Consider the following 26,219-nt stretch of genomic DNA (forward strand, 5'->3'; position numbering starts at 1 on the left):
GGATCTTAAGGAGCTTCTGAGTAGAGCTTCAAAGTGTGCAGTCCACTAACCTCAAACAAGTCACCTGTTTGGAATCAGCAGGAGAGCACCAAACGTGGGACATTGGAAGGTGGAATAAAGTTTTCTTCTCCGTTGACGGTCCTGATGGCTTCCAACATTACTGGCACAATAAGGAGATCCCACCTGAGATGTTCCTTCAGTGGAACAATTGAGCTTCAGGTTGTATACGGGCACCAATCACAGCAGAGTAGGCGTGCCTGGAGGCGAGCCATGTGTGGAATACATGAAAACTATCCGCTTCCAAAATCCAAGGAAGCACAGCTGGAATAGGTGCAGGTTCTGGAAGATCTAGAAAAGCTTTCTGTGCGGGTTATTGTGTGTAGCCGCTCTGTAGGAGTCCACAACTCCATACAAGGGGCCAAAACTGAGCTTAATAGGTCCTCTTTTTAAAATGCTAATTTGTCAACCGGTTTTAGGATTTTGATGTATTTTCTGCTTCCGAGGTGGAGAGTCTACAAATGCAATTCAATTAAACTCTGCTTCACCATTTTAAATTTGTGATTGCTCAGGTCCAGAGAGACTGTGGAAGGTTCATGGAGGTTAAGAAGGAACATAGCCATCAGATAAATGTTGATGTAAGAAAAAAAAATCCCTGCTGCAGCGGCAAAGATTAAGCGGGATACTAAACTGGCTGCTTCTTGAGATATGCACTAATATTAATGGAGCGAGACAATATTAAACATCTGAACTTTCCTTCACCCCGGCGCTATAAATCAATAATGAATAGTCGTCGCTGAGACTATCCTTGCATGTACAAGAAAAATACAAAACAGGAGACTTGATTGGAGGACACAAGCCCACTGTTGTGGTTTGTGTGGGCATCCTTGGAGAGCTGACACAGGCGGCATATGTGACGAAGCAGACACTGCGGCACGGCTGAAATATCACACAATATCTGCGTATAAATATATTCATGACCCGCCTCACCATGAGAAGCCTTCTTTTAATTGATTGAGGGAAGCATGAAATGTTTTATAGTGCAGTTGGAAAGTGGGACGGGTAAACATAAGTCAACATCAGCGTACGTTCCACACAAACACACGCTATGAGTGGACATAAACACCTTGTTACACAAACACACTAACATGCACCTTCCTTCAAGCTAATAGTGTCTAATGGACATTTTGCTTCTTTTACACAAATAAACACTAGTTTGTGCTGTAAATTAATAGTCAGCTACTATAAAATGTCCTCCCATATCAGCCCAGATGATACTATACTATATTTCATTTTTTTTAACAAATTGTGGTAGATTATTAGTCAAAACATAATGAAATACAAGTGATATGTAATATTCTGGCCACTAGGAGGCAGTAATGTTACATCCTTACAATATCATGTTAACCTACCTTGCAGTCAATGTAGACAGCCATGGATACATCATGAAAAGCAGCTTCTCCTCTCATTCCGTGTGGAAGTGGTATTCATACTTTGTTTTTCTTTCCCTCTCCTAAATAAAAACTGCACCTTTTGAGGGGGAATTTCGCCCATCATCCATAGTCCCTATGAGAGACAAGAACTGGGATGAAGCGGCTGAACACGACAGGAAGCACACCACACATAATACAATCACCAGCCAGGAAGTCACACTTCTTGTTCTGTGGAGCATGACTATAGGGGTGTTATTTCATGTTTACAGTGCTCTAAAAATGTTAAAAAGCTCTATTTATTAACATTGAATCCTAGATTGTGGAAATCGGCTTGTAGACAGATGCTTTTTATTGGACACTGCCGATACAAACTCACATAAAGTACTAAACACACATGTCGCATGCACACGCCCATACACGCTGAAGCACGTGGCACCCCCCCTCCCCTCCACACACACATACAGGCGGAAAGCTTCTCAGTAAGAGCTCTTTGAAATATTTAAATGCTGCTGTTTTTTTTTTTAAAGTGAGATTGATGGAATAAGGTCAGTGGCAGTGTTGCAGATCCCTGCAACTCTTAAACGTCACACACTTGCACAGCAAACATGTGCACCTGTCTGTGTGTGTGTGTGTGTGTATGTGTGTGTGTGTGTGTGTGTGTGTGTGTGTGCAGTGAGAAGCTTACCCACACAGGCTGAGGCTGCAGTGACTTCAACAGTCGTAATTGGTTTGTTGGTGCAAGGAGGAGCCCATTTTCCCAGACAAATCCTTTTACATAACACAGTCCTCCACATTTTGCTCCCAGAATAGAAAAGGGAATTGTAATATTTTCCACCCAGTTTACCCAAAAAGGGGGGAGCTTTAAGTGTCGCACTTCCTGCTGTTATACTTCCTGCTATTTTCCTCTTTACAAGTTCACCTTTAGGCCCTCAGTCATTGTGGGGTGATTTCATTTCAGATGAAGTCCAACGACAAAGCTTTCAACATGCCTGCAGGGATAGTAGCTGGGATGTGTGGGGGGGCCTGTCCAAAAAAAAAGAAAAAGAAGATTAATGCTTGTCTCTTTCTCTTTTTCAGGCTAGATCAGAGAGATGATGCCAGAAAAAGATTCATTAATAATGCAGAGAGAGGATGGAGCCACTTTAACATGGCAGCACCCCCCCCCCCCCCCAACCCCCAACCCCACCTCCCCGCCAACCACCACCACCACCCCCACCATCCTCCCTCTACCCATATATGTAACAACTCGTCATCTGGACACTCAATTTGGAGTGCATCAAAGAGTGAGTGGATTGGAATGCACACGCTCAACTGCATGAGAGGTTCATTGTGCTGTTGGGTGGGTGGGGGGGGCATATCTTATCCAATGAGATAATTTGGTGCTGCCCTCTCTTGGCTAGATTAACTAACTACATTTTAACTCAAGTGATTTGATGACTGCATCACCCAAATCACTTTTTCAGTGTTTGAAGTGTTTATTAACGTATTTAAAGTTATTTTTAAAACTGTTTTTTATTGAATAACATATTGTTATTTTAAAAATATATATTAGCAAACTATTTATTATATCATTTTAATAATTAATACAAACAACTGTTTAAAAATGTCATTCATGAAATCAATTATTTACCGCTTTTAAAGCACAGCCCTAAATGATTCATTGATAAAACCATCTTTGTCTGGGCGCCTCACTGCCAACATCTTACTAAATCCAATTGTAATGTACACTTGGCACCAGAAGAGGTCAGCAAAGCAATTCATTTTTTGGTACTGCAGTTTTTCCCTTATTGTTGGTCTTAATTTTTACTTTTTGCATGTGACCTAGTTCTTTCCAGTAGTTTTATTATAGTTACACTTCACCTAAAGACATGTACCGCCCCCCCCCCCAAGACAAAGCAAACCATATGGACAAGAGGAAGTCTTGTATAACTGGTCATGGTTTGATTCTTGTCAACATGCATAAAGTTACATTGTAATGAGAGATGTCAGTTTGGCCCTCGGCCCCCGCCGTAGTTTGGTTGAAGCATGGTAACTCTGTAGCCACTAGCTGGAACAGATATTGATTGTAAATTGAGTAATAAAATAGTATTTAGATTGGTAAAGTTAGCTTCAAAGCCCTGGTAGATGGCTCTTGTAGCGAGACCAAAGTTATTTATATCTACTGTAGCTGTGAAGCTTTGAATCACGGATTACATGGCCTGCCAGAGACTGAAGCAGTGCAGGTATTGTTTTTATTGTCATATACATTGCTACCTTGGCATATTAGTGACCCAACTAACTAGTGTTTTTTTCACATTTTTACATCTCTCTGTTGATTTTGCCAGCTAAATTGGAGTTACAGCTTCTTTTGGCGGACTGTCAATGTGTGACATGTTTTGCTAGCGTTAGCCATTTAGCTTCGAACTGCCACAATGATGCACATTAGCACTCAAAGTCAACAAATCTTACCTTTATGTATTCCCACATCGAATCAGCATTCGGGAGCAGGTATGAGGTGAAATAAAAAGGGGTAAAATACATCCAAATACATTCATACATCCCCCTTTGTCTCGGAGAACGGTGCGTTGGTGCATTCAATGCCCGTCGAAAAAGTAGGACAAATCGCATTTAATGTTCAAAAACTGTGGAAATAGTTAGCCTATTGTAATAAAATAATATTTACTGTAATCTAATTATTAATTTCTATGTATTTCAATGTATTTTAAAAGAGACGTGAAATGACATTAGGTTTGCAATTTGGAAGAAATGTTTTATGACTATTGCCCTGTGTTTTAGGTAATTTTATTTGTACATTTCATGAAGGAAAGGTGCATTGAGACAATTCTTTAATAATAATCCTTTCTGAATGTTCCTAAATAGGCTTTTTACTCACAAACATTTAGAATTTAAAAGCAGTATCATAAATAAGCAAATACATGTTAGTGCGAGAGGGCTCACTCACTCACATTTTGTATTTTCTGAACGTTTGTGGGCGAGTTTAACAGCTAATATGCTAATAATACAGAAAATAGTCATACAATAATATGCTTGCTGACTGTATTTTTTTAAATAATGGCCCAAAGTTCCCAAATTTATATCACTTTACATAAAATTTTATGTAATTATTGTTGTCGTTGCACATCAAATTGTTTACCACAAAGAGATTTCCCCTACTTATTATAGATAAAAACTTATTTCCAGCTGTGATTAAATGTGATTAATTGTGAGTTAACTATGGACAAAAAATGTGATTAATCACAATCAACTATTTTAATCAATTGACAGCCCTAATTGTAATATATCATATATAGATTTTGCATTGGCGCACCAAATATGAGAAACTGAAAGGTGAAATGAAGTTTTCTTCTCCGTTGGCAGGACAAGGAGATCCCACCTGAGACACGGCACAGTGCAAGGGGCGCCATCATGGGCTTCAGGTTGTACAGGGGCGTCAAACGGCAGCTGGCTATGTGGAGTTGTTGCAGGCGACATCCCTCATGACTTCTTGACTTCTTCCAGAGGAATAAGTTAAGTCCTGCGTGTTTTTCTTTCATTTTCAAGCTCCACTTGGACCCTCTTCTTGCCATTTTTCAACCGGTCGCAAAAGTGTTTGTGTGGCTCCTCCTTTGGGAAGTTGGTGTCCCTCGTATGTGAGCCCTCCCCTCAGCTGGATGCTCTCTTCTTATCGTCCACATCTTCAGCCTGATGACAAACGCTGCACGTACCAACCGGGTGGACTTTGGCCACACATCTCTGGGATTTTTAAATGTGTATGGTCATATTTGCTCCGGTAAGTGTATTTCTATCCCTTTATTGACTTATACGGTGGATTAGCTTCAAGGCGCAGTGCATGTTTTTCATGCATAAAGTAGTTTCCAGTAGTTGGAGCGTGTTGATGTGTCCTCTACAAGCACACGGTTAAGAGTAAATCTTTCATTTTTCCTTTGAATGATGTACAAGTGAGCAAATAAGGCGATGGCACAGTTCTGCGAACATTTGATGCAAAATGAATCAGCCAGCACGGCTGCGGCCACCCTCCAGTGCACAGTGAGCAGCACTTCCCACCTTTAAATTATTCAGCTTTTGTTTTCAAAGCAATTAGAAATTTTAATAATCGCTGCTGTGATTTATTGATGGGAATACATAATGCAATAAGCCACATTCACACTCACCCCCCCTCCCCGGGTACTGATTTCACTCATGAAGATTGCACGTTTTTGTCCTCATATGACTTCTATGCATTTGTCCTTTTTCAGATTTTTGCCATTTGTGCGTTTGCAACATGTGGAGGCTACTATGGGCACCTCCAGGTTAAAGTGGACTGTGCAGACAGTAGGCCGAGTAACAGGAGCATCGTCATTGATTTTGGCTATCCTTTCAGGTAAACTACTCTATTATTCTACTATATATATTCTACTCTACTATTCTACTCACACATAAAACGCTGACTCATCGTCATGATGACAAACATGCACTTTTTTCACTGACTTTTATTATTTTGTTGTCATAATTGAAACATAAAATGTATACTGAATAAGCTATCCACACACACTTGCTTTTTTTCCCTGTTGGAAAATTGGTAACCTGGTCATGTTTAGTTCAACTCCCACGCTCGACCAAATCACTAGCCATTAGGGCTCAGTTCTCGAAAAAACAAGACGATACTATATCTAAAAATATACAACACTATATGGTAATCTACTGATTTCGTTACATCTTTCTGCATTCGGTGAGTATGAGTGTGGCCCCGCCTCCACCCACTGAGACAACAAGATTATATGACTGACAAAAAGGCTCACTCCGTTCATACTGTTGTTCTATGGAACAAATGCTCAAAGGTGCTGAAACCAACGCACACTCTTCCTTCCTATTTGGTGGCGAGAGATGAAGAAAACAGACAATTTATGGCTCAGGTTTTTATTGACATCTACATGCACTTGTAGATCATATTTATGCATATTTACACATGTATTTTTATATGATAACATTTATTTATGAATGAATTTCTGAAAAAAAAAACAATAGAGTGAGGGAGCGTTGGTGCAAAGGACGACTGTATGGGAAATGTTTGGCTGCCCTTCGACTAAACCATAAATTATCTTGATAAATAAATAAATACATTTCTCTTAAGTACATCTTACAATAGAACGCCCAGCTATTTATGCTTCAAAGCAACATGACGGCATTGAACATTTGCAGATATATATATATATATATATATAATAGTGTGTGCAATTAACATTAGAGAGCATTAGTCAACAATGTCTTTATGTCTGCTAAAAATATGTGATTGCAAAACATATATAGATGGAAGAAGTTCCAACAGGAGATGTTCTCGGCTTCCTGTCACTAAATGAAGCTGTCTCTGAGCCAGCAGCCCCACGGCATTGTGGGTACACGCTGCGAGACAAGATCAATAGTGGAAACGTTGCGGCGCGTCAAAAGGGACCACTTAAGGTTAGAATCTTGACTGATCTGGCTCCGAGTGCATTTTGGTCTAATGATGGAGTCGGTGAAACACCCTTCCACAAAAAGCAGTTTAAATTGGACCGGCTTCCGGCTGGGAATGAGGGAAGCTCGTTTAGGCAACGGCGCAATAATGCATTGTGGGGACGAGCACTTTGGTGGAATATTTTTAGAGTGCCATTAAGGAAAAACATGGAAGAAATCTCTGCTTGTTTGCTCCGTGCGCACTGAGGGACTCGAACGAGGTTTAGTCCACGGTCCAGTCATCACCAGCACTTTCTTCCTGGGGAGGAAATGCCCACTAGAATTGGATTTGTTGTTGATTCTGTGCTGCAGTGACAGTGAACGCCTCTGCCTCTCTATCAATCACCGTCACTTTGAGCCTGGCATCTCATTAGCACCTCATGTGTCATATTGTCATGTCATGTGTCTGTAAACGTAACATGGTGGGAGATTTCTCGTTGTGGGCACTTGGCCTGTGACGATCATAAATTCATCAATTAATGACACAATAAATGAAAATAAATAATAATAATATTATAAATATATTATATATTAAATAATAATTATTAGATATTGTATATATATGTGTGTGTATATATATATATATATATAAATGTTAATAATCGGTGATGTGATTTATTGATGGGAATACATAATGCAATAAGCCACAATCACACTCACCCCCACCAATATAAATATATATATATATATATATATATATATATATATATATATATATATATATATATATATATATATATATGGGTACTAAATAATAAGAATAAATAATGCCCATTATATATATTTTTTTATTTTTATTTTTATTTTTATTTTTATTTTTATTTTTATTTTTATTTTTATTTTTATTTTTATTTTTATTTTTATTTTTATTTTTATTAAATAATAATAATAAATAATGCCCATGCGTCTCCAAAAAGGCAGGAAGAGAGTTCACTGTCTGCAGGGTTTTCATTGTTTCATAGAACAACGGCATGAACGGAGTGAGCCCTTTTGTCAGTTATACAGCCTCTTTGTCCCGATGGGTGAAGCCGGGGCGGCTAGCATACACACAGAGTACAGAAGCGCCTAACGTCCAAGAAATGGAATCAGTAGATTGTAATATATTATCATTTTTTTTCATGAAGCAACTAAGCAATCAATATACATGACCTTCTAACTTTGATTGGTGACTTCCTGTGTAGGCTCCATCAAGTGCATTTCAAGGCCCCATTATGTGATGCAAAGAGGCATGAGATTCTCTTCCTGGATGGCGACTATTCCTCAGCTGCTCAGTTTTTTGTCACCGTGGGCGTGATTACGTTCCTCTACTCGCTCCTGGCGACGGTGGTCTACGTCTTCTACCAGAACAAATACTTAAAGAACAACAGAGGCCCGCTTGTGGTAGCTAACCACCTCAAATACATACAGGAAGTGTGTAGAAAGTCAAAGATGTGAGTTCCTTTTCTCCCGCTGATGTGCAGGACTTTGTGGTGACAGTGATCTTCTCCCTCATGTGGCTCGTCAGCACTTGCTTTTGGGCTAAAGCTCTGACGGACATCAAGACGGCCACGAAGCCCACCAAGGTGCTGCTGCTCATCTCTGCTTGCTCGGCTCAGGAGAACAAATGCACGGCCGCCCAGGAGCCTCTCTGGTCTCGTCTCAACGCGTCTGTGGTGGGATCACACACACACACACACATAATACAAACATATGAACGCTAATACAAAAACACTCCATGGTGTTTTTACGCTCCAGGAGGCCATCAAGAGACATTAATGTTGGACGCTTGTTGCTTGGTGGGATCCATGTCGTCTTCATTTTGCAAATGAATTGCCGCTCTGTATGAAATATATTTCAATCATATTTTCTTTTCTGTTTTTCCCGCTCTTAGGTTTTTGGTTTCATCAATGTCATCCTGTGGGTGGGAAATATTTGGTTTGTCTTCAAGGAGACGGGCTGGTACAAGATGGGCCACAGGTACCCCACCAGGAGCTCCTCGGGCAAACGGGAAATGCGGCAGCGGCTCTACAGCGAGAGCAGCTTTGAGCAAAGTTTTGACGACGCTTTCGCTGCGCGGCCGTCCAGGCAAAACAGCTTCAATCAGCCGGGGGGGCATTTTGGGCAGCAGGCGTACCGACCGGGCGGCTTCAACCAATCCCAGGTCAGCTGTGACCTCCCGCAGACGTACCTGGGCCAGCCAGTCAGTTATGACAGCAAAGGAGGCCCCCAGGGCCCCATGATCATTCTTAACGACAAGTGATTTGAGCGTTTATTTATTATTTCCTTGGATGAGAATAGAATTCTGTGAACGTTTCCGGTGTGCTGTGTGGTGTTTTATAGATGAAGAAACTGAAAACTAGCTAAGTATCCATGTTTTTTTTTGTAATATGTTCCATAATGTGCAAAACACAGCGAGAAGAGAGCAGCTCCCTCATCATAACTCCACATACCACAAACCGAAATAATAAAATCCACTTTTGCAGCACTATTGCACTACTGTGGAACATAATGTTATTTATTATTACATTGAGTTTGAATGGCACTCAACTTGACCTTGAAATATTTGGTAAATATGTGTGAATTATTTTTGTCGTTACTGATTAATCTTAACGATGTCGTAATTCATGTCCACTTGCAGAAGTCTTGATTTGAAATAAAAACTGGTTCAGTGCAATACAAGCGTCATTGAATTGTGATGCTCCGCTTGGTACACCAATGCTATAGTTTGCCACAAATCCATAGCATGTTTTAATTCATGCATTGTTTTTATTTGAAATTATTATTGAAATATTGAAATTATTTAAAATGTGCAAAAATGGTGAACCCAGTGCACTAAAACTGATGTATTCATTGAGTTTTTAGCTTTTTATTTGACCAAAAAGTACATTCTGAAACATTTTATTTTGTTATACAACAAGAGCACTTATTTAGTGCATTGTCGTCCCAAATTGGATCATTTTAAATAATTTAAAAAATGTATTAAAACAGTAAAAACTAAAAAGAAAAATTCACACACTGCAAAAAAAAAGCTTTTGCTATACAAAAATGTAATATTTAGCTATAAATCATTAGCATTTGTAGCATTTTTATTAGTGCATGTTGTCCATTCATCCATTTTCTATGCCGCTTATCCTCATTAGGGTCACGCTGGAGCCTATACCAGCTGTCTTTGGGCGAGAGGTGAGGTGGGGTACATTCTGGACTGGTCGCCAGTCACTCACATTCACATTTATAGATCCGTTGTGGCGACTCAGAAAAACAAACTTGAGTCCTCATATAGTCCTTAAAAATGGCAAACCTGCTCCAATAAACGTCAGGTAATATAGCATTTATAGCATATAGCGTATAAAAACACTGGCATCAAATGCCATAAATCAATAGGATCCATACAGTGTCAATAATTATGACAAAAATGTAAGAATGAATGCATAATGTGAAATCATCTTTCTAGATAAAATGCAACTTTTAAATGAGTATGAGTGAGGGTATTAGCCTGCTTAGCTGCTGTCAGTCACCCTGTCCTTGTCTCCTTGTCTCCTTGCCCACACCCAAAAAAAAAAATAAATCAGTGGGGGAGGGGAGGGGGTCTAAAAATCAAGTACGCAAACATAAGAGAGAATTCTCAATGAATGAAGCGTCTTGCTGTGTGGACATGAAAGTGTGCACCATGCGGCGTTACCTGGATTATCTGCATTGCTAAGGCCTGCAGGATAATCCCTGCTGGCGGCTCAGCTTTCATCCTGTATTAGACAATTACCGTAATGCATAGTAATACACCAAACCTTCACTAATGACTTGCATTAACTGCGTGTGGACAAACAAACAAACAGTGCTTACAGTTTTCGATTAGAAAGTGTGTTCAAACAGTAAACAAAGGATCTGGTGTTTGTACTTCCTGTGCAAACATTACTCACTTTTTTTAAGCAAGAGGTTGGTCTTGTTTGTTCCCAGATGGTGCGCTGAAGTGTTGTAATGTTAAATAATAATAAAAAAATGTATCTCCACTGTACATGAAAGCCTGAAGGCTTGTCTTTATGAAGCAGTTAGCGAGCTAGCCAGTTAGCACGGTTAGCATTATCTGTTAGTGTTATCCAAATAGATAGCTAGGTAGCTATCCTCACAAGCTACTGTAGGATTGTGTAAAAGCTACACAATTAATATTCATTAGAGTCACAAAGTTACTGAAGTAACACTGCAGCCAAGGACTTTAGGAGTTTTGCCACCAGCTGCTTATAATTATCTGTCTTGTAGTTTTCAAGAAACGCTGATGCAAAAGTCAATTCCTGCTGCACCTTCACGACATTTCTTGACATGACATGAGAGATTTCTGCAAATAAAAACAAAACATTAGATGTGAAAACATTACAAGTCTAATGCTGTAGGTAGGGCGGCATGGCGGTCGAGTGGTTAGCGCGCACACAGCTAGGAGACCAGGGTTCAATTCCACTCTCGGCCATCTCTGTGTGGAGTTTGCATGTTCTCCCCGTGCATGCGTGGGTTTTCTCCGGGTACTCCGGTTTCCTCCCACATTCCAAAAACATGCTAGGTTAATTGGCGACTCCAAATTGTCCATAGGTATGAATGTGAGTGTGAATGGTTGTTTGTCTATATGTGCCCTGTGATTGGCTGGCCACCAGTCCAGGGTGATTATCTTTATGTTAGGTTCATTCATTCATTCATTTTCTCCCGCTTTTTTTTCACGAGGGTTGCGGGGGTGCTGGAGCCTATCCCAGCTTTCTTTGGGCGAGTACACCCTGGACTGGTGGCCAGCCAATCACAGGGCACATATAGACAAACAACCATTCACACTCACATTCATACCAATTTGGAGTCGCCAATTAACCGAGCATGTTTTTGGAATGTGGGAGGAAACCGAAGTACCCGGAGAAAACCGATGCATGCACAAGGAGAGCATGCAAACTCCACACAGAGATGGCCGAGGGTGGAATTGAACCATGGTCTCCTAGCTGTGAGGGCTGCACTCTAACCACTCAACCGCCCTATGTTAGGTTCATGTATGTTCTTATTTGTCCATTTGGGTTATAACACAGCCTCAAATCGAAAATGGTACAGTCCTGTTGCAAACCAGGAAGTGGCCTGCAAACATAAGGAAGATAAATATGGCATGCCACATTATCCCCCCCCCCCCCCCCTCACCACTCAGAGAGGATCATGCAGGGTCCATTTACAATATTATCTCAGGTGGTTCCTTGCCCAAAACGACCACAGAGTAGAAATCACAAGTCCTTGATGTCAGGAGAGAATGGTGTCTTCACTTTCACTGCACCTCCAACAGCATCCGCACATCCGTGGCTCTTCTTCTTCTTCACATCCCGGAATTACACATGCACACTTTGTTATTAAGGCCTCAGTTTCCAGCCGGCCTCTATAGTGCTACAAACAATTAGAAGAGCGAGAAGCGGCGCTCCTCCCTGCCACCGCTAATGGCATGCAGGTGTCCCGTGCCGCCCCCCGCCGCTAAATTACAGTGCATGTGCTTCCCGGCACCACAATTACCATCATCCTTGTCTGCAGGAAATACTGGGTTGCATCACAGGATGGATGGCACGTTGCGCAATTGTGTATCATGAATTGCCTTGTGTTGTGTAATATTTGGTTTGTGCGTATTTTCCAACCCTTTTCCGTTGCGTTATACACTTCCAGACAGTCACTGTCGTTGTGTCCATGGGCAAGACACTTTGCACCGCCATCTTGACTCCAATGCTGCTCACACCCGGGTATGAATGTGACTTAATATTTGGTGGGGTTTGGACACATTTCTGTCAGGGCAGCTGTGACTACAGATGTAGTTTACCAGCTTGTGTGTGTGACTGAGGAGCAAAGGAATAATGGCTTCACTATAGGTGACTTTAAAAGCATTAGAAAATTGATTTTATTGTTATTATTATGTGGTCATATGTATATAGTACGTCCATGCAGTTGTGGTTATTTTGCAATTGTAATAATCACACTTCCTATAAGTTCTCATATGGTCTCAACCTGGGAGTCAGTTTTATTTTTGTTTTTACGTATGACTCAAGGAAGCCTCAAGGGGGCAGTATAGCGTTAAACGGCAACGATGCAGCGCAATACTAGGCTGTAGTAAGTACTAGTAAAGTACAACCACAGTAATTAATACCTTAATGAATATGAGCGTCAATCAGTAGTCATTATTATTAAGTATTTGACGTGTAGGTGTACCTAATGGTTTGAACACCGAAAGTTCAAAGGTCAACTCTGCACCGCTCATATATCAGCATTGAGCGTAATTTCCCATTCCCAGAATGCCTTGTGGCATCTTTCCAACCGTTTACATTGTTGACTTTCAGCATGAAGGCTGTGATTATAAAGGGTGTCCATAAAGACACCCCCTCAATTCAAACGGGTGGAATAATCCATCACGGTTATTAGCTTCAGATGCCGGAAAGACCAACACGCTGCACCCACAGCCGACCGACCCATGAGGCAATGTAGGCAATTTGATGTTTGATATATTTTATGGCCGCATAAAGTAAAAATGAAAGACTTTAAAGCAGGGGTCTCAAACTCAATTTACTTGGGGGCCACAAAAAAAAAACGCATTTATTAAAAATAGAAAAATGAAAAAACTTTGCTTTGGTTCCAATTTTCTACAATAAAAGCTCTGATAAAACATTCCACTGTTCTTACTTTTTAAATATCTTACTTTTTATTTTTCTACACAAAATAAGATGAAAAATAAATAAACAAATCAAGAATAAAGAAAATCAATCAATCAGTAATAAATAAATATAATAATAATAAAACGGCAAATAATAAAAACTTAAGAAACCACATATAGTTGGTGGGTAGACAAATGATTTTTTTCAGATTAAAATGAACAAAGCATTATTAGAGCCCTGTAGACATGACAAAACACGACTATAGTCACATTTATACTCTTTTTATTTACAACATATTGCGCAACTGCAGGGTCTTGAGACACATGCTAACTCGCAAACTAGAGAGCCAGCGACCTAAACGGTAGCCTCCAAGTTATTTCCTTTAAACTTAAAAAGCCAAAAACTTACCACTTCCACACGGATAGGGAGGATAACTAACAACTATTAACTATTAATCAAACTTAATAATTTTTTCTGGGTACATGATACCATACAGCATCCATATCAAACTTGCGCGGGCCGCACTAACATTAAACTTTTATATCAAGGCGGGGACCTCAAACTAGTGTCCTGCGGGCCACATTTGGCCCACGGGTCGCGTGTTTGAGACCCCTGCAGCAAGAAGTGACTCCAAATACACTTCCTGCTGGTTATTTGTCCATTATTTCATCCAGTGTGTGATTTAAAGTGTGTTTCTCCGAAAAATAATCAGTCAAAGACAAAAATCTTTTCATGCATGCATTTATTATCTACACTCCTTCCTATTTTTGTTCATTTTTATGAAATACATAAAAACAAGTGAAACATGACATAATTACATGAAAATACACCCCCCACACATGTGATTGCACGTTGGTGACGCGTTGTGCTGTTTTACGTCGCAGCAGGTTCCAAGTTGCGAGTCGAACGCCATCAAACGCCGAACAGTGAGTCCTGGTTCATTCACACGCACACACTGACGCACACACGTAGACAGACGCCATATAATCTGGTACCCCTTTTTCCACTTTTGACTCATTTATACATATTAACATTTGAGTTGATATTCCTTAGTGTGTTTTGTCCAGAGTCCTTTCATTATCCATAATTCCATTTGGCAAAAGTCCACAATGTTTTTTTCATGGGATGGTTTAAAAATCTGGATGCAATCAGTAAGGAAAACGTCCATAGACTCTGAGGTGTCGTCACATTTAAGACACAGAAGACACTTCTGTCTTGCTGGTGGAAACCGAGGACTCATCCTCCACCATGCCGCCCATTCCAATGGTGCTCAGCATGCAGTTACGGAACTGGAAACAAGAGCAAAAAAAGAGTCATTTCAGCACTGAAGTAGCAACATTTGGTGTCCGCTTAAAATTCTGCACCAACCTGTTTGTTCATCAGGACATAAATGACAGGGTTATAAAGGGCCGAGCTCTTTGCAAAGAAGGCGGGGATGGCAGCAGTCACAGCTGAGAAGTAAGCTCCCTTGTTCATGAAGATCCATCCGGCAAAGGTAGCATATGGCACCCAAGCCACCAGGAAGCCAAAGACCATCAGCACGCACATACGTGTCACTTCCTTTTCAGCTTTCTGAGTGGAGGCCGACTCCTGCTGCTGGGCTGCAGCCTGGAGGCAAAGCGCAGGAAGTGATGTGAGCTGCGTGACGCCCCCCCCCCCCCCCTGTATGATGCCGACGTGACAATGCGGTGCTCAACTTACAGCTTTGACCGTCAGCACGAGGCTGCCGTAGGTGAAGAAAATCAGAAAGACGGGAATGAAGAAGTGGACCACAAACATGTACATGACGTAGGATTCGTTGTTGAAGCCCGGAGCCAGGGTGTAGTAGTCGGGTCCGCAGGAGCACTGCATGCCCTCGGGGAGGTACCTGTTGAAAAAAAATGAGTATTTTAGTAAAGTATTCTCAAGAGGCTTTGACGATGCGGAGCTTCTTGGAAGCCTCTAATCTAATGCGACTGGTTCTCTCAGCCACAGATGGTCTACCTGGACCAGCCAGCCAGCGGGGGTGCGGCACATGCTAAAGCCATGACCCAGGTGAAGAAGACTCCGGCTCCGGCGTGAGTCCCGGTGAACTTGAAGCTTCCCATGGGTTTGCAGACGACGATGTATCTCTCGACGGCCAGCACCACCAAAGACCACAGAGCAACTTCACCTGCAAGACAAGTTTGGTCAGGAATTGATGGTTGGTGCGTTCCTGACTGGGACCTTACCTCCCAGCGTGGCCATGAATCCCTCCACTGCGCATGCGGTGGCTCCCATGATGAAGTAGCCATTGACAGCAGACGTGATGGTAATGGTGAAGCCGAACATGCACATGATGAGACCAGCCACGGCCAAGTTGACCAGGATGTAGTTGAGAGGTTGCCGGAGCTTCTTGTTCTGAGCCGTCACCAACAGCGTCAGACCGTTGATGGGGGTTCCGGTGCAGATCAGGAAGAACATGTAGGCAGCCAGAAGCTTAAACATTATGGGATCCACCAAGTAGTACTGCTGGTATTCAAATGGACTTCTAACAATCCCGGTCCTGTTGGACATGGGGATGTAGAAGTTTTTGCCCTCTGTGCCGTTAGGCTCGAATCCTCCGTCCCAAGCCATCGTCGCTCAGTTGGTTCGCGGGAGCTGCGGTCGGTCCGAACTTGGGGAGCGTGTAGTCGCGAGTGGTGTCAAGAAGCCAACCCCACACCAGTGGTTTAAGTCACTCTGGGTGTTGTTTTATACCTCCTCCAGGTGATCCTCAAATTGGCAAAATTAGATTACAAGAGGATTGAGAGGAAGTGCAAAGCTCAAGTCTGACTGATAATTGACTTTGCCAAAGCGTGGAGGCAGTAACCCTTTATTCACTGGCTTTTATACATTATACATACACTAGTCGTTTCATAGTATTATTATAGTATTATCCGAGTTGCGGTATCTAGTATGACTTGACGAGATCAAATGTAACAAAACTATCTCTGATGGCCGATCACACTTCACTGTTTATTATTGCGCTTTTTAATTGCAACTAAATATAATTTTGTATATATACGATGTAAGCCAGCAATCAATTACAATGTCCGCATCAATTAAGCAATAAATATGTGATGTCATGTGATGCTATTGTGAATGACCCAAACATGTGCTTATGTTGTGTTCTGTATTATGACAACACTTGTCACTATTTTTTATTGACTATTTGATTTTCAATGCGGGCGACACAGCGATCTAGTGGTTAGACCTCAGACCTCACAGCTAGGAGATCAGGGTTCAATTCCACCCTCGGCCATCTCTGTGTGGAGTTTGCATGTTCTCCCCGTGCATGCGTGGGTTTTCTCCGGGTACTCCGGTTTCCTCCCACATTCCAAAAACATGCTCGGTTAATTGGCGATTCCAAATTGTCCATAGGTATGAATGTGAGTGTGAATGGTTGTTTGTCTATATGTGCCCTGCGATTGGCTGGCCACCAGTCCAGGGTGTACCCCGCCTCTCGCCCAAAGACAGCTGGGATAGGCTCCAGCACCCCCCGCGACCCTCGTGAGGAAAAGCGGTAGAAAATGAATGAATGAATGATTTTGAATGCCAACATGGTGGCACTCCTGTGTGTCTGAACGTCGCAGGCAGTGACAAGAGAAGATGCTCTCGCTCTCTCGCTCGCTCGCTCACTCACTAAGGCCCAGTTAAGCCTCTGCTTTTATGGGAGCTTAATGTGAGAGATCGGTGCTCAGCTGCCCATTGGCTGTGCTTTAAATCCGTGAACCCCCTACATCTGCGCTCCTTAAAAAAAACACAAATCAGGGTCTGTCAGCACGCGATATATTATTTAATTATTGATTAGTTATTTTTTGTTTTCAATTTTAATTCAAATAACCCAATCACAGTTTGGGAAAGTAGGCTCTCCATCATACAGTCTTCATCCCCCACATATGAGTTCACATTTATCGTGTAATTCTTTGGGATAAGTGGTTACAAGGTTACAATGGACGCCGTCCACCGCTCTCACCATCCGGACCTGCACACAACCCGACCTTCCTCGCCCGGTTAAGTCCAGCAGTATTTGTTTTTTCAATAACTCCAACTGCACGATTTGCAGCCTCAGGCCCACCTGTGCAGCAATTATGGCTTCTAATCAGCATCTTGATATGCCACACCTGTGAGGTGCTCACTAACACAGATTGAGACAGATTAGTGAACAACATTTGAAAGAAATCAACGGTCAACGCTTGAAAGTGGATTAAAGAGCTCGCAGGCTTGTGCTTCCTGCTATAACTACAGTTCACCACTTCTGCATCCTGCCAGCAGGGGGCATCTGCAGTGATCTGATGACGACGTGTGATCAAGGTAATCCACTTATTGGCGCTGTGTCTTACTTAAAGTTCAGCAGCCTACAAGGCCAGTAGCCTACCCCGTCCATGAAGGACAGACATTGTGAGGTTCCTGCCAACAGAAATAGAAAGACGACACAACACACACCGTGCAGTGCTTCGGGGCACACGCCGCCATCTTGTGTAGCACCATTTGGCAGCTCAGCGTTCGCAGTGTATAGGCATAAATAGGTTTACAGCCGCACAGTGGGGCATTTTAATTCCTTATCGCGTCCAGAATTTCCAGTAAAAACTCCGAAAGCCGTAAACGAACAAGGTAGTGCTACACAAGATGGCGGACTCACGGCGACAAAAACGTATGGCTCGTGAGTTCGCTACGTTGAAGTTCTATGCTCCAGCCTTGTGAATTCAGACGGTCTTCACACTTCCTGGTTGAGTCACGTGTTTACGATGACGTCATAAACACACCGCAATATGCCTTCCATTGCAAAAGGAGAGTCGATTTATCTTGGTTACTCTATGTTTGTGACTTTGTAATATCAATTCCATGCTAACGGAATCTGCTGTTAAACGTGGACAAACAGCCCCCTCCTGAAGTAAGTCGGCAAAAACACTCTGCTCACGTACAGCCATAGCTAGTGCTAGCTAGCTCACTTAGCAACGGTCAAAGTACATTTTCAACACCCACCACACTTCCGGCCTTCAAAATAAGAGCAGAGGCACATCCTGTTATAGTGGTAATATAAAAGTACCGCAATTGCACCTGCAACCACAACTTCTTAAACCACAAGCACGGATAAAGTCATTGTGTTATATCATAATTTGTTATTGTTGTGTTATTGTTGAGAATATGTCAATTTCTTGGCTCTGCTGTGAGTTTATGGCTGCATGCGTGTGAATTTCATTAACTATCTTTGTTATGAGGGCAAAAAGCCTTGATGAATAAATGTCCCAAGCAGAGTAATCTCACGTGATTTGCAATTATCGCTCATTAAAGAGGAAGCAACTGATCAGACACATTTATATGCATTTATCTACCTACTTTTTATTTTTATTTTTTTACAAAATATAGAGAGGGAATGTCATTTACACAGCTGATAGTGTACCGTATGTTGGAAAACAATTACATGATGAGATATTAAAACAAATCCCGGTAGACTACCGGGATTTGTTTTAATTTAATTAAACTTAATTTAAATAAACGTTATGCCATTAAAAACCTTTCAGTTCTATATTGTCCAACACATGAATGTATGGTGGCCCTAAAAGGTCAGAAACGTTCAATCCTGGACTGGTGGAGACCCAGGGAGTCCTACACAAGACCGCATCGCTGCCATAGACACTGGCAAACCACGCTGCACCACTTCCTGGAGATATGTCCGTATTTTGGCAAGAGAATGCGTCATTGTCGGTTTGGAGACATTGTGAGTCCATGCGGGAGTTGTTGAGTTGTTGGCCAATCTTAAGACACAGAGGACACCTCTGTCTTGCTGGTTGACACAGAAGTCTCATCCTCCACCATGCCGCCCATGCCGATAGTGCTCAGCATGCAGTTACGGAACTGGGAAGATGATAAAGTTAGTCAACGATGAAGCAACTGAAGCAAAACAACAAAGATGGGGTCCTCTTTTTACCTGTTTGTTCATGAGCACGTAGATGACGGGGTTGAAGAGGGCCGAGCTCTTGGAGAAGAAAGCAGGGATGGCCATGGCGGTTGCGGAGAAGGCAGCCCCCTTGTTGAAGAAGATCCAAGCCGCAAAGCTGGCATAAGGCGTCCAAGCCACCAGGAAGCCCATCACCATCAGGATGCACATGCGTGTCACTTCCTTTTCAGCTTTCTGAGTGGAGGCTGACTCCTGCTGCTGGGCTGCAGCCTGGAAACAACACAGTCAAAGTTACGTGCCGTTTTTGTTCAGGTTTTTTTTTTTTTTTCGAAATCTCGGATTACAAATCGGTGAGAAATCTCTTACCGCCTTCACAGTCAGCACCAAGTTTCCATAAGTGAAGAAGATGGTGAAGACAGGGACGCAGAAGTGGCAAATAAACATGTACATGACGTATGATTCATTGTTGTAGCCTGGAGCCAGAGTGTAGTAGTCGGGTCCACAGGACACCTGGATGCCCTCTGGAATGTACCTGCAGCAACACAGGAAATGACGTCAGCTTTGTTTTGTTTTGTTTCATTATCTGAAGTCTTTGACTGTTTGTCTTTCGAAAAGGAAATAATAACGTGTGGCATGAAGGACTCAGAGTAGAGCCGCTTCTTCACATCCTGACTCGGGAATCTAGCCCGTATGCCTCCCGGACGCCTCCCTGGTCAGATGCCCAGCCGGGAGAAGACCCCGGGGGCAGACCAGGGACACGCTAGCCTGGGAACACCTTGGTCTGGGCTTCCCTACTGAGACTGCTGCCCCCGCAACCCGGGCCCAGATAAGCGGAAGAGAATGGAAGAGAATGGAGATCGCAATCCTCCCTGACCAATCCCGAGACATTCCCAGCCCAGGCCAGTTGAGAGACATAGTCTCCACAGAACTAGGGAATCCCTCCGAGGGCGCACTCCTTCGAAAGGACTCCAAAAATGGAGGATATTCCGATCGTGTTGTTCGGTGCACCAGTGCAAACAACAGTCAGGACACGCCCCCCCACTTGACCAAGAAACGAGCCTGTGGCTGGCAACACCAGAGTGGACTAAAGTCCAGTCCGCCTCGCGATTGCATTGCATCAGACGACGTCTGCACTGTTAGAAATACCAACCAAGCAGTCGCTAATTTATCTTCCCGCCACATGCTACACTGACCACACTGATCTCATTGCTTTCACTGCAGCCAGAACGCTGGCTCAGCTGTGTGTTTGTTTGCAAATTCTCAGGTCATGTGACTACCTCGTGTTTCTGGCCAAGTGGACTCATGATGATGCACTGTTGCCCTGCTCACATCATGCGGTCATTAGGGATGGTTAGCTTGGACATTTAACCAATTCCAGGTACCTGGGGGGGATACCACCGGGATGCGTCCTGTGCCCTCTTCCAGAACACTCGCATTTATTAAACAGGTCGGTTTTATTTTAGCCAAATGCTTAGTAATATGACTTATTTCAGCTTCTGTTGCTTTAATTTGTCTCCTTGTTGGTGTAAACATGACCTCCCTTCCCCTGGCTTTGTTATCTTCTCTTGTGAATTGAATGAAGACTGCTGGTCTGGTACCAAAACATAGTGAGTGCCTTTCGATTTTTGGGGTAATCAATCGCTCGCAACTGGACTCTTCAGGTCTTAGAAGATGTTTTGCATCTCATCTAAGCAGGCCTTGTCTAGATAGGACAGCTCTTGTCTGGACCAGACTAGTCAGACATGGGGTCTGGACCAGACTAGTCAGACATGGGATCTGCCTAGTCAGACATGGGATCTGGACCAGACTAGTCAGACATGGGATCTGACTAGTCAGACATGGGATCTGGACCAGACTAGTCAGACATGGGATCTGATTAGTCAGACATGGGATCTGGACCAGACTAGTCAGACATGGGATCTGACTAGTCAGACATGGGATCTGATTAGTCAGACATGGGATCTGGACCAGACTAGTCAGACATGGGATCTGGACCAGACTAGTCAGACGAGACCACTCTATTCTGCACTAGACTAGTCAGACTTAGGACCTGGACTAAATTAGTCAGGCTAGTGTGTGTCCTACCAAGACTTTGAGCATGAACTAGACTAGAGCTGTCCTATCAGGTCTGGCTGGTGTGTGCGGTCAATGGAATTCCCAGAGCGTACAAAGACCAGGATGGATAAGAATATTCACCGGCAGTACCTTCTCATTTTACTAGATTATATATGTTCGGTATTACAGACAAATTTTGGTCAGTGCCTACAAAAGTACCGTTTTCGGTACACATCTCTAGGTCGGTGCAGGTCTACACCCCAGCCTTTGACCCAAGTCAAACAGAATGGATGAATGGCCGTATGTATACAGGTTTCTAAGGACGTTACCTTGACCAACCAACAAGAGGAGGGACGGCACAGGAGGCGGCCATGATCCATGTGAATACGCAGCCAGCTGTAGCGTGAGTGCCTGTAAACTTGAAGCTTCCCATTGGTTTGCACACCACAATGTATCGCTCCATAGCCAGAACCACCAGCGACCACAAAGCGACTTGGCCTTCGGATGAAAGAAACACAATCAGAAGTTGTCACGAGGGCAACTTTGAAGACTTAATATTGACATACCTCCCAGGGTGGCCATGAATCCCTCGATAGCACAGCTATTAGGCCCCAAGGCGAAGTAGCCCATGATGGAAGTATAAAAAGTGACCGTGAAGCCAAAAAGGACCATGATGAGACCAGCCACGGCCAAGTTAACTAGGATGAAGTTGAGAGGTTGCCGCAGCTTCTTGTTCTGAGCTGTGACCACCAGCGTCAGCGCGTTGATGGGGAAGCCGGTGCAGATGAGGAAGAACATGTAGGCAGCCAGGAGTTTGAAGAACATGGGATCTGCTAAGTAGTACTGCGGGTAGTAAAAAGGACTCCTTACCAGCCCTGACCTATTATTCATAGGGATGTAAAAGTTCTTGCCCTCTGTGCCGTTTTCCATCTTCCCGGCTTGTTCCTTTTTGGAAGCAGGAGAAAAGACTTGGCGCGCTGCCTCAGGAGTGACATGTGATACACGAGCGATGGTTATATAGCTTCCGACAGCCTCGCGTTGGATTATAATGAGCAAAGAGGATTACCACAACATTGTTAATTTGATCTCTTCTAAACCAACAGCCACCTGTGGATGACCGCAGGGTCGTTAATGTACTCAACATTTTACGACCTACCCGAAAAAGGACCTCTTCCGGAGGAATAAGATCACTCTTTTGGATAATGCTAGCTTTGTTTATGCGAACGCTACAGGATCTCTAAATCGACACAAGAGACGGCCGTCGCTTTAAGAGTAGCAATCTATATAATTATAGTTTAATAGTTCATCTTCAAACAGCTAAAATAATGCATAAGGCTAAAAATAACCAATTAGCTAAAAATGTCATCCAATACTTCTCTACAAGAGAGGAGAAATATGATCTCAGGGAAGAAGTACATTTGAAACACTTATATGCTAGGACTACGTTAAAAAGCCATAGCATTTCAGTATGTGGAATCAAACTATGGAATGGATTGAGTAAGGGAATCAAACAATGCACAACGATGAGCTAATTCAAGAGAAAATTTTGCTAAATACAAGGATGAAGAGTCTTTGACCAGTCATGATGTGCTATATAGTATATCACTATATTGACACTTACTATGGTACCCATTATGTCATTGGATGCTCATATCACCTTGTACATGACTAAAAAATAAAAAAAAGTTAAAAAATTAAACATTAAAAAATTTAACATTTTAAATATTTCAAATAAATAAATAATAAAAAATTTAATTAATATAATAAAGTTTAAAAAAATATATTATGAAAGCAGGAAGTGAACAAATGTAACAGTTACTGATTGTAAAAGAACCAGATGGAGGTATAGGATTTAATAATCTTTGCTTCTTCCTACTCTTTTTTTTGGACATGTGGAACTGTGAACTGATTATGGGATGCACTCAATTATAATCTGATGCATGTTCAAATGAAATAAAACCATTACCATTACCAACTATGTAGTTAGCCTCCAATTTATTCATTCTCTACTTAATAGGTTTGAAAGTGAGTGTGACAGATGAGCAAGGTAATGTCAATAAATGTCTCATCAATGTAAACCTTGTGAACAGAATACATTTTTTTTTCATTAATGATAGGCCATAGTTAACCACAAAACGGTGACAGTTTATTAGTTCATGCGATGTAGTGAGGGATGACTGCATATGATTTTTGAATGGTATCGTAACCCGTGCATATCGAATGGTCACAAAAAGACGTGCGACCCTCACCTTTACCTAGTTTGTACAGGATCCTATCCCAGTCTGCAAGGATGCAGTACACTTTTATTGTTACGTCAACTAACATAACATTTAGTGAAATCAAAGAAACCCACACAACATTGTCCATCTTGCCATTTTACAGACTTTTCTGCTTTTTAATTATTGTCAGCAGGGTAATCCCATTATTGGATGAAGACGGGCAGATAAGGCAGACCAATTAATGGGATTTGCTTCTTATTTAATTAAACTTCTCAAAACCTATTACCTCATTATTGTATGCCTGTACGGACAATTTGCAACCAAACTAACAAACTGCCGTTTTTTTTTGGTTTATATCAGCAATCCTCAATAGGCTGCCCGGATCCGGCCTGCCCAAGCGTTGCATTTGGCAAACCAAACAGCAGCCAAATAATGTAAAGCTAAATGTGTGAGGACACATTTACTGCCTCACAGGCAAAATAGACATTTAATATAAGGCAGAATCACCTGCAAATTATTTTTTTAACAGTACAGTCCTCATTTATTGCTTTGAATTGATTCCTGCCCTGACAGTGATAAGTGAATTTCTACTAGTAAGTAAGAATCAATATTAATAAATTTGATATTTTCATAGTTAGCACATGTAAAACCTGTTTATAACTTTCTAAATACGTTTTTTAAACATCATCAAAGCCCTTTAGACATGAAATAGCACCCCTATAGTCACCTTTACACTCTTATTACTTTTTGTTTACAATCCAGGATATACTTTTGATGGAAGTGAAGTATAAAAAATATACACAGATCACTTGGATCGGTATCTGTCTGTCGATATCAGTGGGAAAAAAACACATTATTGTTATATTATTTGCGTTAATATGACGATTCATAACAAGCATGTCTCCCGTGTGTTGGACTTTCAGTCCTTGTGAGAGATAAAAGTGTTGCATCCTTCAGAACGTGCCTCAAAAAATGTCTCACCGGGGTGGTGCTTTGAAAAGTTTTAGATTGGTGCGGCATTTAGGGGGCGAGGACCTGGCAGGGTGTGGTGGGTTTGAGGCTCTAAAGCCCCGATCCCAACCCGAATCCACTTGAAAGTGTGGGCAAAATTTGGGGATGAGTATGTGATCAGTATCGATATTGGCCGATTTCACTCATGGATTATCGGGATCGGCATCATCAGGATAAAACCCTGATCGGAACAACCCTATTCGGAAGCTCAATATGCACCCTCTGGGGTTGCGGGTATGCTGGAGCCAACCCCGCTGTCTTTGGGGCGAGAGGTGGGTGGCCAGGGGAGAACATGCAAACTCCACACAGAGATGCCCGAGCGGAGATTCGAACCCAGGTCTTCCCGATCTCCTGACTGTGTGGTCTACATGCCAACCACTCGCCCACCGTGCAGCCCCTTCTGCAGAATGAATGACCAAGAAAAGACACATAAAAAAAACAATTAGAGGTTTGTTTATGAATCAAAACAATTTACACAATAACCTAAAATAACCACAACAATTATAGTTTCTTTCTAATTCCGCATGGAAGTAAAACACACAATAAACCTAATTTCATGAAATAATGACATTTCTATCCCATATATGTGACGTCAAGGATTTACAACCTTGTTGTAATCACAGTGGAATTAAAACTGTACTATAAACAGTTCATGTTTGTATTTTCTTTATTATCATGTGAGTATGATTAATTTTTACCTTTACAGCGAGTTAAGTCAGATTAACTCAGAAGTAGCTAAGTGTTACAATGTGTTCTTTATTCATTTTTATTCAATCCTGCACAATAATAACACGAAGGATTGACCTACAGTAAATCTACATGGCTTCTACTGTAATCAAATCTTTCTGAAGTCATATTTCAAGTCAAGTCACGTTATAAAAAAACTACAAACAGGAAGCCATCTGTTACCCAGATTCCGTAAGTGTGTGACCATTCCCAGATTTCCAGAGGAAGGAGCTTGCCGTTTATCTGCTTAGCGTCCAGAAATTGTCACGAGCAAGCTGTTGAAGCGGAGAGGTTTGTCCTGCCCTAATCTCCAATCCTCACAAATTGGATTCACGGCTCGTACGCAATCGCGAGGTGTTGAGTAGGCTGCGGCTGCGTTGCAGGGGCGTCTGTGCACACGTTAGAGGTGACTCCTGTCCGCTTCAATTGCCGTCGTCTTCAAACGTGATTAGAGCCGCTGACAGGTCAAAGAGCTCAGCTCGCCTCTGACGGAGGAAAGTGAAGGGCAAACATGGTTAATCGAGTGTTAATCAACAGTTAAGTGTGGGAATGTTCACAGGCAGTTAATCAACCTTTTGTTTCGCTGATGTTTCTTAGAAGAGTCTTCCTTTGGCAGGGGTTAGCGTGACATAACACGGCACGCGTTTTTACTCTTTTTTTTTGTGAGCCTCATTTATTTAACACACGTGCATGGCATTCACTGATTGCATGTCACATGGTCGGTGCGGGCACAGTGGTTGCCAATGACAATGTTAGACAATTATTTCCGGGGCATAATAATTACAAA

General features: G+C 42.2%; 3 protein-coding genes and 1 long non-coding RNA gene across 4 annotated transcripts; 1 reads left to right on the forward strand and 3 right to left on the reverse strand.

Moving 5' to 3' along the window:
• Positions 1 to 1,435: 1,435 nt before the first annotated feature.
• On the reverse strand, positions 1,436 to 3,983 carry LOC144901250 (uncharacterized). The gene is made up of 3 exons (XR_013629414.1): positions 3,879 to 3,983; positions 2,116 to 2,453; positions 1,436 to 1,563 (listed from the first exon to the last, which is right to left on the reverse strand). It is a non-coding gene; the product is annotated as an uncharacterized LOC144901250 (long non-coding RNA).
• On the forward strand, positions 2,613 to 9,543 carry synprb (synaptoporin b). Its single transcript, XM_078794572.1, has 6 exons — positions 2,613 to 2,713; positions 4,788 to 5,199; positions 5,666 to 5,790; positions 8,081 to 8,279; positions 8,360 to 8,551; positions 8,770 to 9,543. The coding sequence occupies exons 2-6, from the start codon at positions 5,176 to 5,178 to the stop codon at positions 9,136 to 9,138; spliced, it is 909 nt and encodes a 302-aa protein (XP_078650698.1). The 5' UTR covers positions 2,613 to 2,713; positions 4,788 to 5,175; the 3' UTR covers positions 9,139 to 9,543.
• Positions 9,544 to 14,244: 4,701 nt separating this feature from the next.
• Positions 14,245 to 16,218, reverse strand: LOC131137338 (green-sensitive opsin-like). The gene is made up of 5 exons (XM_058085174.2): positions 15,730 to 16,218; positions 15,503 to 15,671; positions 15,221 to 15,386; positions 14,888 to 15,127; positions 14,245 to 14,808 (listed from the first exon to the last, which is right to left on the reverse strand). Exons 1-5 carry the CDS (start codon positions 16,112 to 16,114, stop codon positions 14,710 to 14,712), a joined length of 1,059 nt encoding a protein of 352 aa, XP_057941157.2. The 5' UTR covers positions 16,115 to 16,218; the 3' UTR covers positions 14,245 to 14,709.
• Positions 16,219 to 19,035: 2,817 nt separating this feature from the next.
• LOC131129203 (green-sensitive opsin) lies at positions 19,036 to 22,712 on the reverse strand. Its single transcript, XM_078794925.1, has 5 exons — positions 22,043 to 22,712; positions 21,806 to 21,974; positions 19,788 to 19,953; positions 19,452 to 19,691; positions 19,036 to 19,378 (listed from the first exon to the last, which is right to left on the reverse strand). The coding sequence occupies exons 1-5, from the start codon at positions 22,404 to 22,406 to the stop codon at positions 19,280 to 19,282; spliced, it is 1,038 nt and encodes a 345-aa protein (XP_078651051.1). The 5' UTR covers positions 22,407 to 22,712; the 3' UTR covers positions 19,036 to 19,279.
• Between the last annotated feature and the right edge of the window lie 3,507 nt (positions 22,713 to 26,219).

This window comes from Doryrhamphus excisus, linkage group LG11 (assembly GCF_037039965.1).
Source record: "Doryrhamphus excisus strain RoL-2023G ecotype Guam linkage group LG11, RoL_Dexc_Guam_v1.1, whole genome shotgun sequence".
In the NCBI taxonomy this organism is placed as follows: domain Eukaryota; kingdom Metazoa; phylum Chordata; class Actinopteri; order Syngnathiformes; family Syngnathidae; genus Doryrhamphus; species Doryrhamphus excisus.

Bases quoted from the DNA above. Each gene is read 5' to 3' on its own strand.
- synprb (XM_078794572.1), top strand. From the start codon at position 5,176: ATGTGTATGGTCATATTTGCTCCG. The intron at 5,200-5,665 runs GTAAGTGTATTT...GTCCTTTTTCAG, and splicing joins GTATGGTCATATTTGCTCCG to ATTTTTGCCATTTGTGCGTT. The intron at 8,280-8,359 runs GTAGCTAACCAC...GCTGATGTGCAG, and splicing joins ACAACAGAGGCCCGCTTGTG to GACTTTGTGGTGACAGTGAT.
- LOC131137338 (XM_058085174.2), bottom strand. From the start codon at position 16,114: ATGGCTTGGGACGGAGGATTCGAGCCTAACGGCACAGAGGGCAAAAAC. The intron at 15,387-15,502 runs GTAGACCATCTG...TTTTTTCAACAG, and splicing joins CCGCTGGCTGGCTGGTCCAG to GTACCTCCCCGAGGGCATGC. The intron at 14,809-14,887 runs GTTGGTGCAGAA...TCTTGTTTCCAG, and splicing joins ATGTCCTGATGAACAAACAG to TTCCGTAACTGCATGCTGAG.
- LOC131129203 (XM_078794925.1), bottom strand. From the start codon at position 22,406: ATGGAAAACGGCACAGAGGGCAAGAACTTTTACATCCCTATGAATAAT. The intron at 21,975-22,042 runs GTATGTCAATAT...TTTCATCCGAAG, and splicing joins ATTCATGGCCACCCTGGGAG to GCCAAGTCGCTTTGTGGTCG. The intron at 19,692-19,787 runs GTAAGAGATTTC...TGTTGTTTCCAG, and splicing joins TGGTGCTGACTGTGAAGGCG to GCTGCAGCCCAGCAGCAGGA.